This window comes from Oenanthe melanoleuca, chromosome 12, assembly GCF_029582105.1.
Source record: "Oenanthe melanoleuca isolate GR-GAL-2019-014 chromosome 12, OMel1.0, whole genome shotgun sequence".
NCBI classification, from domain to species: domain Eukaryota; kingdom Metazoa; phylum Chordata; class Aves; order Passeriformes; family Muscicapidae; genus Oenanthe; species Oenanthe melanoleuca.
In genome coordinates this window covers 19,625,221-19,639,726 of record NC_079346.1, presented here as the reverse complement: position 1 = coordinate 19,639,726, position 14,506 = coordinate 19,625,221, and the positions used below count along the sequence as shown (strand labels likewise).

Genomic DNA, 14,506 nt, shown 5'->3' with positions numbered 1-14,506 from the left:
ACATTATCAGCAGAACAATTCCTGCGCCACACCCCTGTTATCATTTAGGTAACCTCCCTGTTTGAAATATTTTAAGTGGATAATAAAATAGTCACCATATCCGTGTAAATTCCCGCAACGAGGAGCCGGATCCTCCTCCCGCCGGGCCGGCCCCCCCGCCCGTGGCAGGCAGGCGGCTCCGCGCAGCCCCCAGGCGGCCGCAGCCCCCGGGCCGCCCCCAGCGTGGGCTCGGGCTGTGGACACCGACGTGAGCCCACTGCCGCGGGACCGAGCCCTGCCCTGTCACGGGAAGGAGCGGCCACAAACCCGCGGGGAGGTCACTGCGGGCACACGGGGCTCCCTCGTACCCCCCGCACCTGCCGGTGCCGCCTCGACCCCGCGCGGGCGGGGCGGCGCTCGGGGATGCTGCGGCCGCCCGGGGCTCACCTCGGAGCGGGCACCGGGAGGCTGCGGGACAGCCCGCGACACGCGGGAGGCAGACCGGGGGGAGGAGCGTCGGGACAAACGCATAAAACCGGCCCCAGGTGCTCGGCGGCCCCGGCGAGCGGGCGGCGAGCGCGGAGTCAAAGCTGCAGCCCCGCTGGCGGCGCGGAGCAGCGCGGGGTGCGGGCCCCCAATGCCGCCCGGCGGGCCGGGGCCAGCCCCGGGGGCGTCCCCCCGTGACACCCCCCGGAGCCCCCGCCGCGTTCCCCCGGGCCGTGCCCGCAGGAGGAGGATCGCGCTGAGCCTGCCTGCCGGCAGGTGATCCGTCTGCCGCTCCTGTTCCCCTCCTGCCCACCTCCCCGCCTCGCTTCCCCCCCCCGGCTGGACAACTCCCTCCTTTGGAGAACACGCCCAAGTAGCTGAAAAAGAGAGAAAGAGAGAAAAAAAAAAAAAAAAAAAGGGGGGGGGGTGTTGTGAAGAAGAGAGAGAGCCAATTCACACTGAAGGTGGGGACGCGGCTGGCGCTCGCAGGACCCCGCAGCCCGTCCGGCTCCGCAGCCCCGCGCTGCCCGGACAGCGCCCGCGGCCGGAGCGGGGCCGCAGCCCCGGCGGGGCCATGCTGAGAGGCGGCGGGGGCTCGGCGCGGAGCCGCGGGCGCTGCGGGGCGCGGCGGGGGCTGCCCCGCTCGGCCGGGCTGCCGTGACCGCCGGGGACGGAGCGGCCCGAACCCCGAGCGCGCCGGGCATCGTTTCGCGTCTTGGTCTGAGCAACGGCAAGCAAAGAATATGAACAGGAAAACAAGGCGCTGGATCTTCCACATCTTCCTGAGCCTGGGGATTGTATATATCAAGATCGGGTAAGTAACTTTTTTTTTTTTTTTTTTTTTTTTTTCCTTCTTTCTTTTATAACAATCGCGCTCTCTCTCGCGCTCAGCCCAACCTGCCCAGACCTGTTACTATTTAACTCGGGAAGTCTCAAAAAAAAAAAAAAAAAAAAAAAAAAGGAGTGATGATGGTGGAGATCACGATTATTTCTCAAAAGACAGGTAAAACGCCCGCACCTCGGAGCGAGGCGGCGGCCCCGGCGATGTGCGGGGCTGCGAGGGGCTGGGCGGCGGTCCCTGCCGGGAAGGGACACCCGGCGATCCCCGGGCAGCCGGTCCCTCCCCAGCCCGGCCAGTGCGCCCGGTGCGGGGTGCTCCGGCCACTCCCTGCCGGGTACCTGCCCGCGACTCCCGCAGGAACATCGCTGGGCCGCTGCCGCCCTGGACACAGCGCTGCCCGGCCCGGGAGGGGAGCACGGAGGGCGGCGGCGCTCTGGACCCGCAGCATCCCCAGGTGCGCTGGGTGCGGGAGGAGGCAGCACGGCCCCGGGGCAGGGAGCGTGGGTTGTCCGCCTTCCTTCCCTCCCTCCTTCCCTCTCTCCTCTAACTGCTCGACAGGTTTGGGAAAACCCTCCCAGCCCGCTGCCTGTGCGTGGCCCGGGCAGGTAATGCCGCTGCACGCGCTGTAATTCTCCAAGGAGGAAGTTTGGTCCTGCTTTGGCAGGAGCCCACGCGCTGCTTATCGCTGCCTCGGCTTGGAGAGAGGGACGGGGAGAGGGAAGCGACGGGGAGAAGGCGAGCGCTTCCCGGGCACCTGCCAGCGCCCGAGCTGCAGCACGGGAAAGCAGCGGGGGCTGCTGTGCCTCCGGGACCGGCCTCTCCTCAGCCACCGCCGGTGTCTTGTCGTTGCAGGGGTTTCTCCTCTGTGGTGGCCCTGGGAGCCAGCATCATCTGTAACAAGATCCCGGGGCTCGCCCCCCGCCAGCGGGCGATCTGCCAGAGCAGGCCCGACGCGATCATTGTCATCGGGGAAGGGTCCCAGATGGGCATCAACGAGTGCCAGTTCCAGTTCCGCAACGGGCGCTGGAACTGCTCGGCGCTGGGCGAGCGGACGGTCTTCGGCAAGGAGCTCAAAGTGGGTACGTGCTGTCGGCTCTGCCGCCCGCGGGCACAGCGGGCACCGGGCTGCCACGGGCGCGGCTGCTGGGCTGGGTCCGGGCCAGCCGGGCAGGACCCATCCCGTGCCAGCCGGGCAGGTCGGGCACTGTGAGTGTGCGCCCCTGGACGCTGCTGCTGCGACTGCCAAAGCGCTGCCTCCCGGCAGGGCACCTGCCCGTGCTGCACCTCCGTGTGTGCAGCTCCCAGCAGTATTTCACTGCCCTGCTCTCAGAAATCCTCTCCAAAATGCTCCCCGTTTGTGTGCACGGGGCAGCAGCCTGATTCATGTACTTAGGGAGGGGAAAAAACGGGCTTGGTTCTTGTTGAAGGCAGCGGTGAGAGCCAGAATGCTGAGCAGAGCTGTAATTGCACTTCTGGGGTGCAGGCATCCCCACGGGGATACTGGCCTGATGTTTGTGCCTGGTGAGACCCAGGCACAGCAATCAGCCTCACTGTGAGGGATTCCCACCACACGAAATCATTCTCCTACAGCAGCTCTACCTCTGTGCCACGAGGAAGAGTGGGTGTGCTCTGCTTTGAGATGTCAGGGTGCTCACAAATGCTGTTCCAATTACTGACAGAAGACCTCACTTCCATTTTTCATGTTTTCAGTCATTGCAGCAGTAAAAAATATATCCAAATTCTGAACTAAAGCAGCATTAATAATAACAAGTGTAAATATCTGAAGAAATGGGGCTGAGGTTAAAACTCTCATGCCCCCATTTCTCAAAACACAGTAGTAAAATCTACTCAGTGGTTTTTTGATTCTACAGCACTTAAAATGCAAAGACCAAGGAATGTGTTTTCCAAATACAGGTGGGTCTTTTTAGAGCCACCACTGAAAGCTTATCACTCACAGCACCGCATTCCACATCCAGAAGGATCTGTGGTTTCCAGTCTCTTCCCCTTGTAGAAAAACCCAGAAGCCCCATCAAGAAATGCTTAGTATGGTAGAAACATGGATGTTTCATGAGAACAGCAGCAGCACAGAGCACAGGGGCCAGGAGAGCCCTGAGCCGTTGTGGGGGCCCTGTGGATGGGCTGGCCCCAGGCACTGCTCAGTGCCATGGCAGGATCTGTCCCAGGCCCTCATTCCTGGCATTCCAGTGTAACACAGAGGTGCAGCCTTGCCACTCTGCTCTGGAACCCCTGAGAACACTGAGCGTGTGTTTGATCACATCAGTGCACACCGATAGGTGTTCCCAAAACTTAGATATCTGAGGAAAGAACAGAAAGAGAACACCACCACTCGTTTTGAAAGCCACGCCTTTCAACACCTTTGATAATCAGAGTGGCTCAAGTAGAGAAGGTAAAGCCTCCTGCACTGCTGGGAAACATCTGAAAATGGAGCATTTATTCAGATTAGCTCATTGTTGCTGTTCCTTGAGCTGAGCTCTTCCTGTCAGCGATGCAGGCAAGTATTGGCCACTTCTGTCAGTGAAGAGTCCATTTGGATGGCTGACAGGTTTGGGCTCATTTACTCCAAGAGTAACATTTCCTTAAACAGAAAATGTGAGAAGGATGTTTTCTTCTCCCAGAAATTAGAAAACTGCACAGTTGTTGTGGTCTGTTGTGTAAACATGCTCTCAGTTCCTTCCCTCCCTCTGAAAATTGAATTATTTAGCTAGCGGGTTATATTTAGGTCCTTTTAAAGAAAGTCAATATCAAAGGAAGTAGACTTTGATCTGTCTTTGAGGTGATAACTCTTAATATGTTCTATCTATCCATTACAAGGCTAAGATGGATAGGGCAAATTCTTCCTTGGTTTCAAAACACAGTTAAGAGTTGAATGACATCCAAATCACAAAACTCCATAAAATTCATTAAAAGAATAACAAACCCCTCAAATTTAAACAGATTATATATGTTAATTTTAAAGTAACTTTGGTAAAAATCACAGAGGCTTGAAATCCAGTGGTGCACAGATATTCCTTCATTCTCAAGGATAAAACTACTCCGGCTCTCAAACCATGAAATATTTTAATGTAACTGTTCCTGCACAGGTGGTCTCCTTTTTCTTCTGCTTCTTCCCTATCAGCAGATATAGAAACTCTGAATATCTGACACAGCTCATCTTTCTATGGCTACGAGGAAAAGGCATCTCTTGCTCTTTCCCAAGGATCTCTGGAGCCAGGGTGTGCTCCAGGTTACCATCCAGAGAAACAATATTTTGCTTTGGTTAAAAAGGGTACATCCTATGTGCCATAAAGCCATAAACCAAGTTTGTTGCCCACAAACAGGAGAGGGCCTGAGGGCCTTACCCCAAATAGGAAAGAGAGATGTGTGACATGAAGGACCATAAACCTCTATAGGAAGCGTTTCAAGGTGACAGGGTCCCAGAATAATCCAGGTTACCATTAGGTGAGGATAATGTACCCTCATTGCTTTTTAAATTAGCCTTTGACATGGTGTTCTTACAACAGCCCTGAACACAGCAGTCCCTTCCCTGGGATTTAACACCTGATTGTACCTTTCAGGCACTTGCATCCTGAGGTTATTGCCTGGGGAGTGCAGGGCACCTTTGTCTTGCCACTTGCAATAAAGTCAGTGAGCCACACATGAGCTCATCCCTGTGTCTCTGCAATGCTTCCTGTGCCTCTGCAGTGGCACTGCTGGGCTGCTCTGGGACAAGGAGATGACTTCAGAGTGACAGGGCTGTGGCTGGAGGAGATGATTTCAGAGTGACAGGGCTGTGGCTGTCCTGGCCCTGTTGGGGCGCGTGCAGCCTGCAGAGGGAGGATGTGCCTGAGCGACTCCAATGGAAACAGGCTTTGTGTGTGCCAGTCCACACAAGTAAGTTCCTTCAGGTACCAGAGATTCTTGTGATCTATTGCTTTGATGGCACACCAAGCCACATCTTCAAATCTAGGTTTCTTTCCTTTTGTCCTTGCTGGGAAATCTATTTTATGAATGTTAGGCAAATATACTGCAATTATTTAAATTCTCTTATTGCCACTTAAGGTGATTCTCCTCCTGGCCCTGCTGTTGTGTAGCTGAGAGACCATGGAACTCCTGTGTTTCTCTTTTCCTACCTTTAAAATGGCAACAGGAATATTAACCTGATTGAAACACTTGGAATTCTCTAGAAGGAAAGCATCAAACAATATTTCCCTGTTCTAACCTGTAGCGTGTATTTTTAAAAATTCGCATATAATCCATCTTCCAGTGATAGTTATTTGTAGAGTTTATTTGCAGAGTTTATTTGTAGAGGTATAATAAACAACTACTTAATTTCATTCTAGAGCATATTTGTGCTCACAGGCTTGAATTTCTTGCTCGTCACAGTGAGCTTCCAACCAGTGCCCAGCACTGTCTCCAGTTCCTGGGTCATTTTATCTGCTTTGCCCTTCCAAAGAGAGGCTGTCCCTCCTGACCCGCTGCGGATGTCTCACGGTGCCAGCTGGTGCCAGCAGTGCCAAGGGCACGGAGAGGAGTGACCAAGTGCCATCAGTTTGCTCTGCTCACAGAGGGAACGATGGAGGAGCAGTCCAGATCCACACAGGGACGTTTTTTCTAGACCATTCCAGAGACACCTTATTAATAATGTAGAGTCGTAGAGAGAATTTTTTAAATAACTGTGGAGATGACGCAACGCTGCAATTACGGACACACTTAAACCCAAATATATTTGCCATGGTGGTCAGCAGTTCTGTTCCTGAGGATGGCCACAATCAAAACCAACATTTTTAAAGTAGGATAGGCCAAAACCCTCCTGCCCATCTGTCTTCAGGTGAAATGTGGTTCAAGCCTAAGGATCTGAACAGCCAGAGATGCCTTTGACAGAGTCTGAAAATAGGATTTGGGCTCTGCTGGATCACAGGAGGAGTGAGAGCTGTGGCAAAGGCTTTCCATCAGGTGCCTCAGGGGCCCGTTTTGCAGGGTGCAACCTTGTGAGCAGGTGGCCAGCACTAATTCTGCTGTTGTCTCAAAGGGGACATGCCTACATTTCATGGGATATGGAGGACAGCACCACATTGGTACTATAAGGGAAAAAAACCCCATCTCCTTTTGCCACAAGTGAGCAGCACTGGCACTGCTAAACAGGAAAGTGAAGTGGTACAAACTGTTAGACTGCTCTGCCACAGAGGGACACAGCAAAGTGGAGACTCCTTAGGACAGATCTAAGAGAAGAGAGGCACAAGAGCCCTGCAGAGGCTGTAAGGACCCTGCAAGAGGGAGGATGGAGGGAGTCCTGAGGTGTGAGTGATACTCTGCAAGGAACATTACAGCAAGATATTTCAGCCAGGTCTTCATCCTGGCCTTACTAAAATGCAGCAGTTCTTTGCTGTCTTCTACCATGGAAAATGCTTCAGTATAATCACAGTGATGCTTCACCCATCTGCCATTACCCTTAGGAATAAGGGAAGCTGAAATCCAAGGATCCCCATGGACAGACTGGTCCCAAAGCTGATGTGCAAGCAGGGCAGCTCAGCCCCTCTGCACGCTGTGCCCGATGCCTTTGGCTCAGGGACCATCTCAGAGGTGCCCTGAGGCACACACTTATCCAGGAGAGCCTGTTGGCTTTCCTTTATCCTCTGCACTGCTGCTCTACACTGGACTGAATTTAGCAGTGGTTTGTTTTCCAGATATTAAAATCGACTTTTCTTCTATGGCTTCAAACCACGTAAGGAAAGAGGGACATGCCCACTGGTGCCTGTTGAAACAAATGGCAACTGTCCTCCAAGGCAAACCCTTCACTAACCTGTTCAGTAGCTGTCAGGAATAGCTCTCCTGCTGGTATGGAAAAGAGAAGATCTAGGACATTTTCCTCTCTGGCTGGGTAGATATCAGGAAAGTTATGAGTAAATCTTCATATTGTGACTGTGCTGTAGACAAACACTTGTGAAAACATCCCAGCACAGGTGTGCTGAAGAACAGATTTAATCTTCAATCATTTCAGGGAGCATTTTGGTTTTAAATGCTGCTACAGTCTCTCATGTCAGGCTTTAAAGTCTGATTGTTTGAATTACAGAATAACAGACCAAATAAGCAACCACTGGTAGAATCCCAGAATCTCCTGAGCTGGAAGGGACCCTCAGGGATGATGGAGGCCAACCCTGTCCCTGCACAGACAGCCCAATAGTCTCACCCCATGCATCCCTGAGAGCTCTGGCAGGAAAATCCTTGTTTTTATATTGCATGGAAGATTACCTTCACAGGTCTGTGGGAAACAGAGTGCTGCTGCTCTGTTTGGGTTGGTCAATGTTTAGAGGAAAGTTTGATAAATACTCTTTTTTCTGAACCACTGCTGTTATGAACCCTCCAAGATGCACAGAAAAAAAAAAGCCATTATCAGGAGTCTTGCTTTCTAGTCAGGTGATGTCAGAGTCTGAATTTCTGTGTTAGATTTTCAGCCCTTAAAAACAGATTTTACTGTCAGCGCCTTGCAGGAGAACAGTTATCTGCAGGCAAAACAGAGGCCAGGCTGAAATATGGCCTGATCATCCAAAGCTGCTTTATGCCAAAAAGTCAATCTTTCCCAGCAGGGACTGTCACTACAAGATAAAACATTGCCCCAAGGTCATTGCAGTTGGAATTCCCATCGCAAGGTTCTCATACCTGCTACAGATGCGTCTTGTGAGTACTTGTTCCAGAGGAACAGAAAGATTGCATCTGACTGGGAAGGTGGGAGATCTCCTGTGATAGGGGCAGTGCAGGCTGCCCAGCAGGGCAGGGCAGGGGGCTCAGAGCCCTCTGAAAAGGGGACACTTACCTGAACTCCAAAATAATGACTCTGACTTTTGCAGTGCACGTGCCTCGAGTAGCAATTTTGCTACTCAATTGCTTGAGTAGCAATTTTATAAATTTAAGGAGGGTATTTTCAGAAATAATTACTGTAGCTGGAGTGTTTTCTCTGCAAGAGTTTCATGTGTTGGTGAAAGGAACTTTAGCTCGTGAAAGTGAGCAGGGACTAAATCCCCAGAGTCTTGAATGCTTCTTAAAGCCACTCTGTATTTTATTTATTTCTACTAATCTTTGTAAAGCCACAGTGCTGTTTTATAGGGAACCATCCTTTTAATTTCAGCTGAGTACAATATTTTAAGGCACCAACCCCCCAAACTTTGAACAGAAGGGGAAGAAAAAATTAGGAAGGTGATCCAATGATTTTTTCCAATTTTTTTTTAAGCTACCTTTCTTATTGTATTATTTTTATTACTCCTACTAGGTTAAAGAAAGATGAAAATAAAAAATCCTGCTGGACCATACATAGTCTATCAAAGAAGGAGGAGGCAAAGCCCAGAGCAGGCAGGGGATGGGTTCTGCTCTACATTTTTCCAGGCTGTGAATTATGGCCTCTATAGAGAGATGAGGAGTAATGTTTGCCATGGCACATAATTGGCAAGGTACACTGTGTTTTCCATCTTTATATTTTCCCAATCATATTTCAGCTCATGTCACTGCAGATAACTCCCCCTCTGACCCTTTGGCTTTAAATAGTAGAAAATACAACCCATGTTTTCCAGTGAGATAAACAGAAATTTGTCTCTCTTTTATTTCACAGCTTAGTCAATTTATGAGGGGGACTGATAGGGCGGGACAGGCTGTTTAGAAACACCCTTAGATCCCAAACTGCTCAGCACCTACTGACTTCCTGCAAATAAATCCACTCTGCATTTTGCAGGCTTAGGCTTTGTTTCCCAAGCAACATCAAGGTATTGCACTTCTTTTAAAAAATAAGTTCCCATTTCTAATCTGTGCAAATGAAGTTTTTACAAAGTTTTCAAATTTAAGGATTGAACTTAAACCCAAATGAAGTTAGCTAGGTTAAAACCAGAATGCAGTCCAGTCTGTGCAGCTGATAGACAGGCTGGTCAACCCAAACCCAGCCTAGCAAACATTCACATCCAAAATCAGAGGCATGCAGGGAGTGCTTGCAGAATTAAGGCTCCAAGGTGTCCATGGGCTGTGTATAATCGTGCTCAGTGTTAGCAGAGCAGCTGCCCTGGTCACACCTGTGTCTGCACCCCCTGGGACATCTGGCACCCCAGGGTGGTGGCTGACTATGCAGAGCTCAGAGACAAAGGTACAGACAGCCTGGGAAGGTGCCCTGCCCAGTGCAGGCTCTGCAAACAGGACTCCAGTGTCAGCAGATGGAGCTGCAGAAATTTTGGAAGTCATCAACTCCAAGCTCTCTGCCATCAGAGCAAATGGAGCTGCAATGTGCTGCACACCTCACTGAAGTGCAGAAAAACACAGGAAAAGCAGGAGGATATTTCTGTCCAATGCTTGGAGAGAAGCCCCCTGGTCACAGGGCACTGAGGCACTGCCTGGGGCTGGGGAGAGCCCCAGGTGTGCCCAGGTGAGGGTGAGGGAGCAGAGCCATGGCTGGAACCCCTCAGGTCGTGGCCATGTGAATGGCCAGAGCAACCTCTGACCGTGCCGGGTCCTTCTCGGGAGGTTCCAGTGCCTGGAGTTGAGCTCTGGAGTGTTTACCATGGTTTGTCTGAGATAAGGAGAAGAATGTGTGATTTGGGAACTGAAATGAGGGCTTGTAATTCTTGTACATGTCCAGTGCAGGTTGGACAGGGCTTGGAGAACCTTGGAGTGGTGGAAATGTCCCTACCCATGGCATGGGTGGAATGAGAGGAGCTTTAAGGTCTCTTCCAACCCAACCCATTTGGGATTCCATGTTTCTGTGACAGGTGACTCTCCACCTTCGTCTAACTTCTGTAGGAGCAGCTGCCTGGCCATAACTTGGTACAGCCATGTTTCCCCCTCAGATCCTCCAGGAGTTTCAACTCTCTGCTGAAATTGAAAGTAGAGTAGTAGAATTTCTACTTAAAAGTGGCAGGAACACCGCCCCTGTTTGGGCACAAACCCCTGGGACCTCAAGCACTGTTGCAGAAGAAACTCAGGCTGGTCTGAGCTTCCCTCCCATGCTGGCATTTCTGTGAGCCAGGCCAGGGTAATGAGACTTTAAAAAGTCAATCATTTATGAAAAACAGGAACAGTTGGATGCAGACGTGACAAACCCACATCACTTTATCACCACTGCACAAGTGCCAAGGCACTTCCTACCTGAGTCAATTCTTCTAGGCACTTGCTTTGTTTACCTTGTAATCTCCAAAATCTGAGTTTTTAAAAGCTCCTGAGATTTTTCTCTCAAATAAGACAAATTTATAAAATAATTTATGTAATGTAACTTATGATCAAACTTGACACTGGCTTCTGACTGTGCTTGTACTAACTAATTTCATATTTTCTGCATTGCATTCTTATCCCCTCTAAAAAGCAAAAGAGCTGTTCAGCCTCTACAATGCTGAGTATGTCAGGTTCAGGTGATGTCCCAGTGGTTTTTGTTCTAGATCTTGAAAATAACTTGTTCTCAACAAAAATAATCCCATCAAAATCAAAAGTAAAAAGGAACCATGTGTAAATTCAATTCAAAAATATTTCTTTGACAATGTCCCATTTACTGCTTCATGGAACAGAAACCTGGTGTTTCATAGGTGCCCTCTGAGAGATAAAGTGGGACTTCTTATTGTACACTGTTTATCAGTGCCTTTTTCATAGTGTTGTGCTAATAATAGTGAGGGTGTTGATGAGTGTATAATGGAGGAGGAGCTCAACTCCAAATACACCCAAGGCCTGGGATTTCTCTTCCACACTGAGATTTTTATAAAAAGCCAAGAGTTCTAGAAAGCTCCATCTTCAATTTCCACAGTCAAACTGAATAATTTTATGGTTTTTTTTTATGTAAGGAGAAACAAGGAATCCTTTGAGAAAGTCTGATAATTGACTGTAAGTTCCATAATAAATGCAGAATGTAGCAGAGTTAGGGAATACTGCCTTTGCTAATAGAGGGCATGAAGTTGACTATTAACAGATTGTGATAATGTCAGCTTGTTTTCCATTTTACTTCCTCGACATAAGGAAGTGAACATTTATCATTAAAAGCAATAAGTAGAGAAATTCAGATCACGTTAATGAAAGGGATGCAGCCAAGGCTGAAGCGTTGTAAGGTTTCTTTCCCAAGTGATGATTTTTTGGTGAAATGCAATGAACAGCAGAAATGAGCTTGTTTCATGGGTAACAAAGTCTTGCCAGCAGCTGAGGTCTGCCAGGACTCAACTGACGGGCACTTGGAGAAGGGAAGCAGATCTTCCCATCTGCACTCCCCTAATTAAGAGACTGATTCTGATTCTATTGAACAAGGGTGCATTTTGTCATTGGAGAAATAAGAGTAGGCCAAGTTCTTGGTTTGGGAGGTCAAAAAAATGTTAAGGGTTGTTTGATATACATGGGCAACCTCTGCAAACCTCCTCAGGCTGTGAAGGGCCCTCTCTCAGCTGAACTGGCCCCAAAAGTCTCACAGAGCCCATAGGGGCCACATGAGGGAAATACACACAGCAGAATGCAACAAAACTTCAAAAAAAAGAAATTAAATCTTAGATTTAAAGTGAGAAACCCCCTTCAAGGAACAGAAACCTGTCATTATGGCCTTATTGCAGAAAGCAATATTGGCCTGACCTCTGCCTCACAGCCCTCTGGTGAGGCTCTTACTTCACCTTGCTCTTGTCACGGTGCCTACAACAGGTCAGGATTTTTTCTTCATTTTATGAGAAATTTTGAAATTAAACCCAAGACTTATTTCATTGAATCAGCACAGATGTCAATGTTGAAAACTTTTTGACATCTACAGTGTGAAAAAAATGTTCCAGTTGAGTTAAAATGTTTTCAGAACAAGAGTCCAACAGAAGTGGTCATCCTGTAAAAAAAAACATTTACTGTAGAATTAATTTTTAAAATAAAATCCTATTTCTGAGTCAAATTTTTAAAAGGCTGAATATGAATATTTTAACAATTTAACAGAATTAATAACAATTACTACAATTATAATTACAATAACAATTTTAACAATTTAACAAAATTTAACAAATTAACAACTCCCAAGCCCAATTATTTTGTTTCCCTTTTTTTATTTTTGACGTCCAACATTTGCCACCCCACCTTTTTGCTTTAAGTTTAGTTTGCCTACTTCTAATAGCATCTGGAAATACAGAGATGAAGCTGCCTTGATGCGTTGGAGTGGCTTTTTAGAAAAGACACTAGAGAAGGTTAAGGGAATGAAGTGGGGATTTATTGAAGGCCTTCAATAGGCACAGCTTGGGCAGTCAGAGCCTCCCAGAGGATGCACCCAAAGTGGACAATGGTTACAAGATTTTCACACAATTATAAGTTTGGTCCATTTACGTATCAGGGTTAATCCTCCAATTACAGCTGCATGTAATGAAGTCATTTACCCCCAGTTTGCTGCCCCCCAACTCGTTTTTATTTGTACTTTTTGGGGCCTGAGGCTGTCAGGTGTCCTTGAGTTTCAGTCCTAGAGGGATTGTTTGTCCGACCAAAATGTGCAGACAGTAACTAACACTCCATATGGAGTTCAGAGTTATGCATTAATGCAGGACAGGATTTGAAACATAGAAAAGCTAAAATCCTGCGACACCCGCCTGAGCAGCACTGACCTCCCCGTGCCCACGGAGAGCCATTGCCTTAGGGAGCAGATGAATAGCGGGAGGAGCAGAGCCCCGTTCTCGGCGCTGTTTGCCCGTCCCCCGAGGCTGCCCGCCGCTCACGGCCGTTCTGCCTTGCAGGGAGCAGGGAGGCCGCCTTCACCTACGCCATCATCGCGGCCGGCGTGGCGCACGCCATCACCGCGGCCTGCACGCAGGGCAACCTCAGCGACTGCGGCTGCGACAAGGAGAAGCAGGGCCAGTACCACAAGGAGGAGGGCTGGAAATGGGGCGGCTGCTCCGCCGACATCCGCTACGGCATCGGCTTCGCCAAGGTCTTCGTGGACGCCCGGGAGATCAAGCAGAACGCCAGGACGCTCATGAACCTCCACAACAACGAGGCCGGGCGCAAGGTGAGTGCGTGGCCGTCCCCGGGGCTCGATGGGCTCTGGTGCCCCGCGGAGCAGGAGCACCACGGGGCTGCCATGCTGCCATTGCTCGCAGCACACAAGTAGGCACCTCTGCACGTTGTTGGACCTTCTGCTTGTCAAACATTTGTCTAAATGTTACTCTTTGCTGCTGTGAAAAAGGAAAAAAAAAAAATAATCAAACAAACGTTTTATCTGGGAAGTCAGACGGTATTTCTGGTAAAAAGCTGCCTGCTACTGTGTGGGTGAGCGGGAGTCTCGTCAGGTTCAGACATGAACGTCTCAGTTGAAAAGGGATCATTTTCAACCCCGCTGCTCAAACCTCGCTCTTTGTGCGAGAGCCGCCCCTGCAAGGAGGAAAAGGCTTCAGCAGCAGGACCCCAGGTTGAGTCCCTGTCACCCTGTGGTCACACTGTGACACAGATTTGGGGTCAGCACAGCAGCATTCCCAGCCATGCCATCCTTTGGGACTGAGAGCAGGACTCGAGCAGCTCCCGCACACAGGACTCCCGGGGATCCCAGGCACCCAACACCCCGGCCTTGCTGCCTTGGCCGTGTTCCAGACCTCCAGGGGCAGCTGGGGCAGGCACAGGACCCGGGCTGGTCTGAGCTGTGCTCCCCGGGTCCCTGCAGGCAGGGTCAGGCATTCCCAGGCAGTCCCAGTGGGGCTGTGGCTCCAGTTCCAGAGCTGGAATAGCCGGGGGTGTCTGTGTGCTCCCCAGCCCTGCACAGCCCAGCAGGGCTCTCCCTGCAGGAGTTCTGCTGATCCCATCTCCCAGGGATGTCAATCCCTGCTTCCTCAGCTCTCCTTTTACCTCCTCCTGTGCAATAGTCCTGATTGCAGCATCATGTGAGTGTGACTTATAGGCAGATGGGAGAAGGAAGTTGGGAGCAGCAGTTAATTTGTGGATGCTATTTTTGTTGTGGTAATTACCTGTAGGCTGTGAGACATCTCCAGTTATGCTGGAGCCAGGCAGATTGTATTGAAGAAAAGCCATTTCCACACCAAACAAAAGCCTAACTCTTCTTTAATTTAATGCTTCTGTAGGAGTTTTATAGGTGAGATTCTGGGTTTTACTCTGTGTAGTAACCCAAATGCCTGTGTCTGGCTCTGTGGTGCAAAAACTTGTACTTCAACACTAGCAAAATGAGCCCTGAATTCTGAGAATAACTTAAGGATTAAGCATTAGTATTTGCTAAACAGATGATTCTGAGATTTT

The 14,506-nt window shown here is 49.7% G+C and overlaps 1 protein-coding gene across 1 annotated transcript in view; it reads left to right on the top strand.

Moving 5' to 3' along the window:
* The first annotated feature begins 517 nt into the window (after nucleotides 1-517).
* Nucleotides 518-14,506, top strand: part of WNT7A (Wnt family member 7A) — a 35,816-nt gene continuing 21,827 nt past the window's right edge. Inside the window, exons 1-3 of the mRNA XM_056501856.1 lie at nucleotides 518-1,279; nucleotides 2,159-2,385; nucleotides 13,000-13,271. Of these exons, the coding sequence (XP_056357831.1) occupies nucleotides 1,209-1,279; nucleotides 2,159-2,385; nucleotides 13,000-13,271 (570 nt within the window). The 5' untranslated portion in view covers nucleotides 518-1,208. The remainder of the gene's footprint in view (nucleotides 1,280-2,158; nucleotides 2,386-12,999; nucleotides 13,272-14,506) is intronic.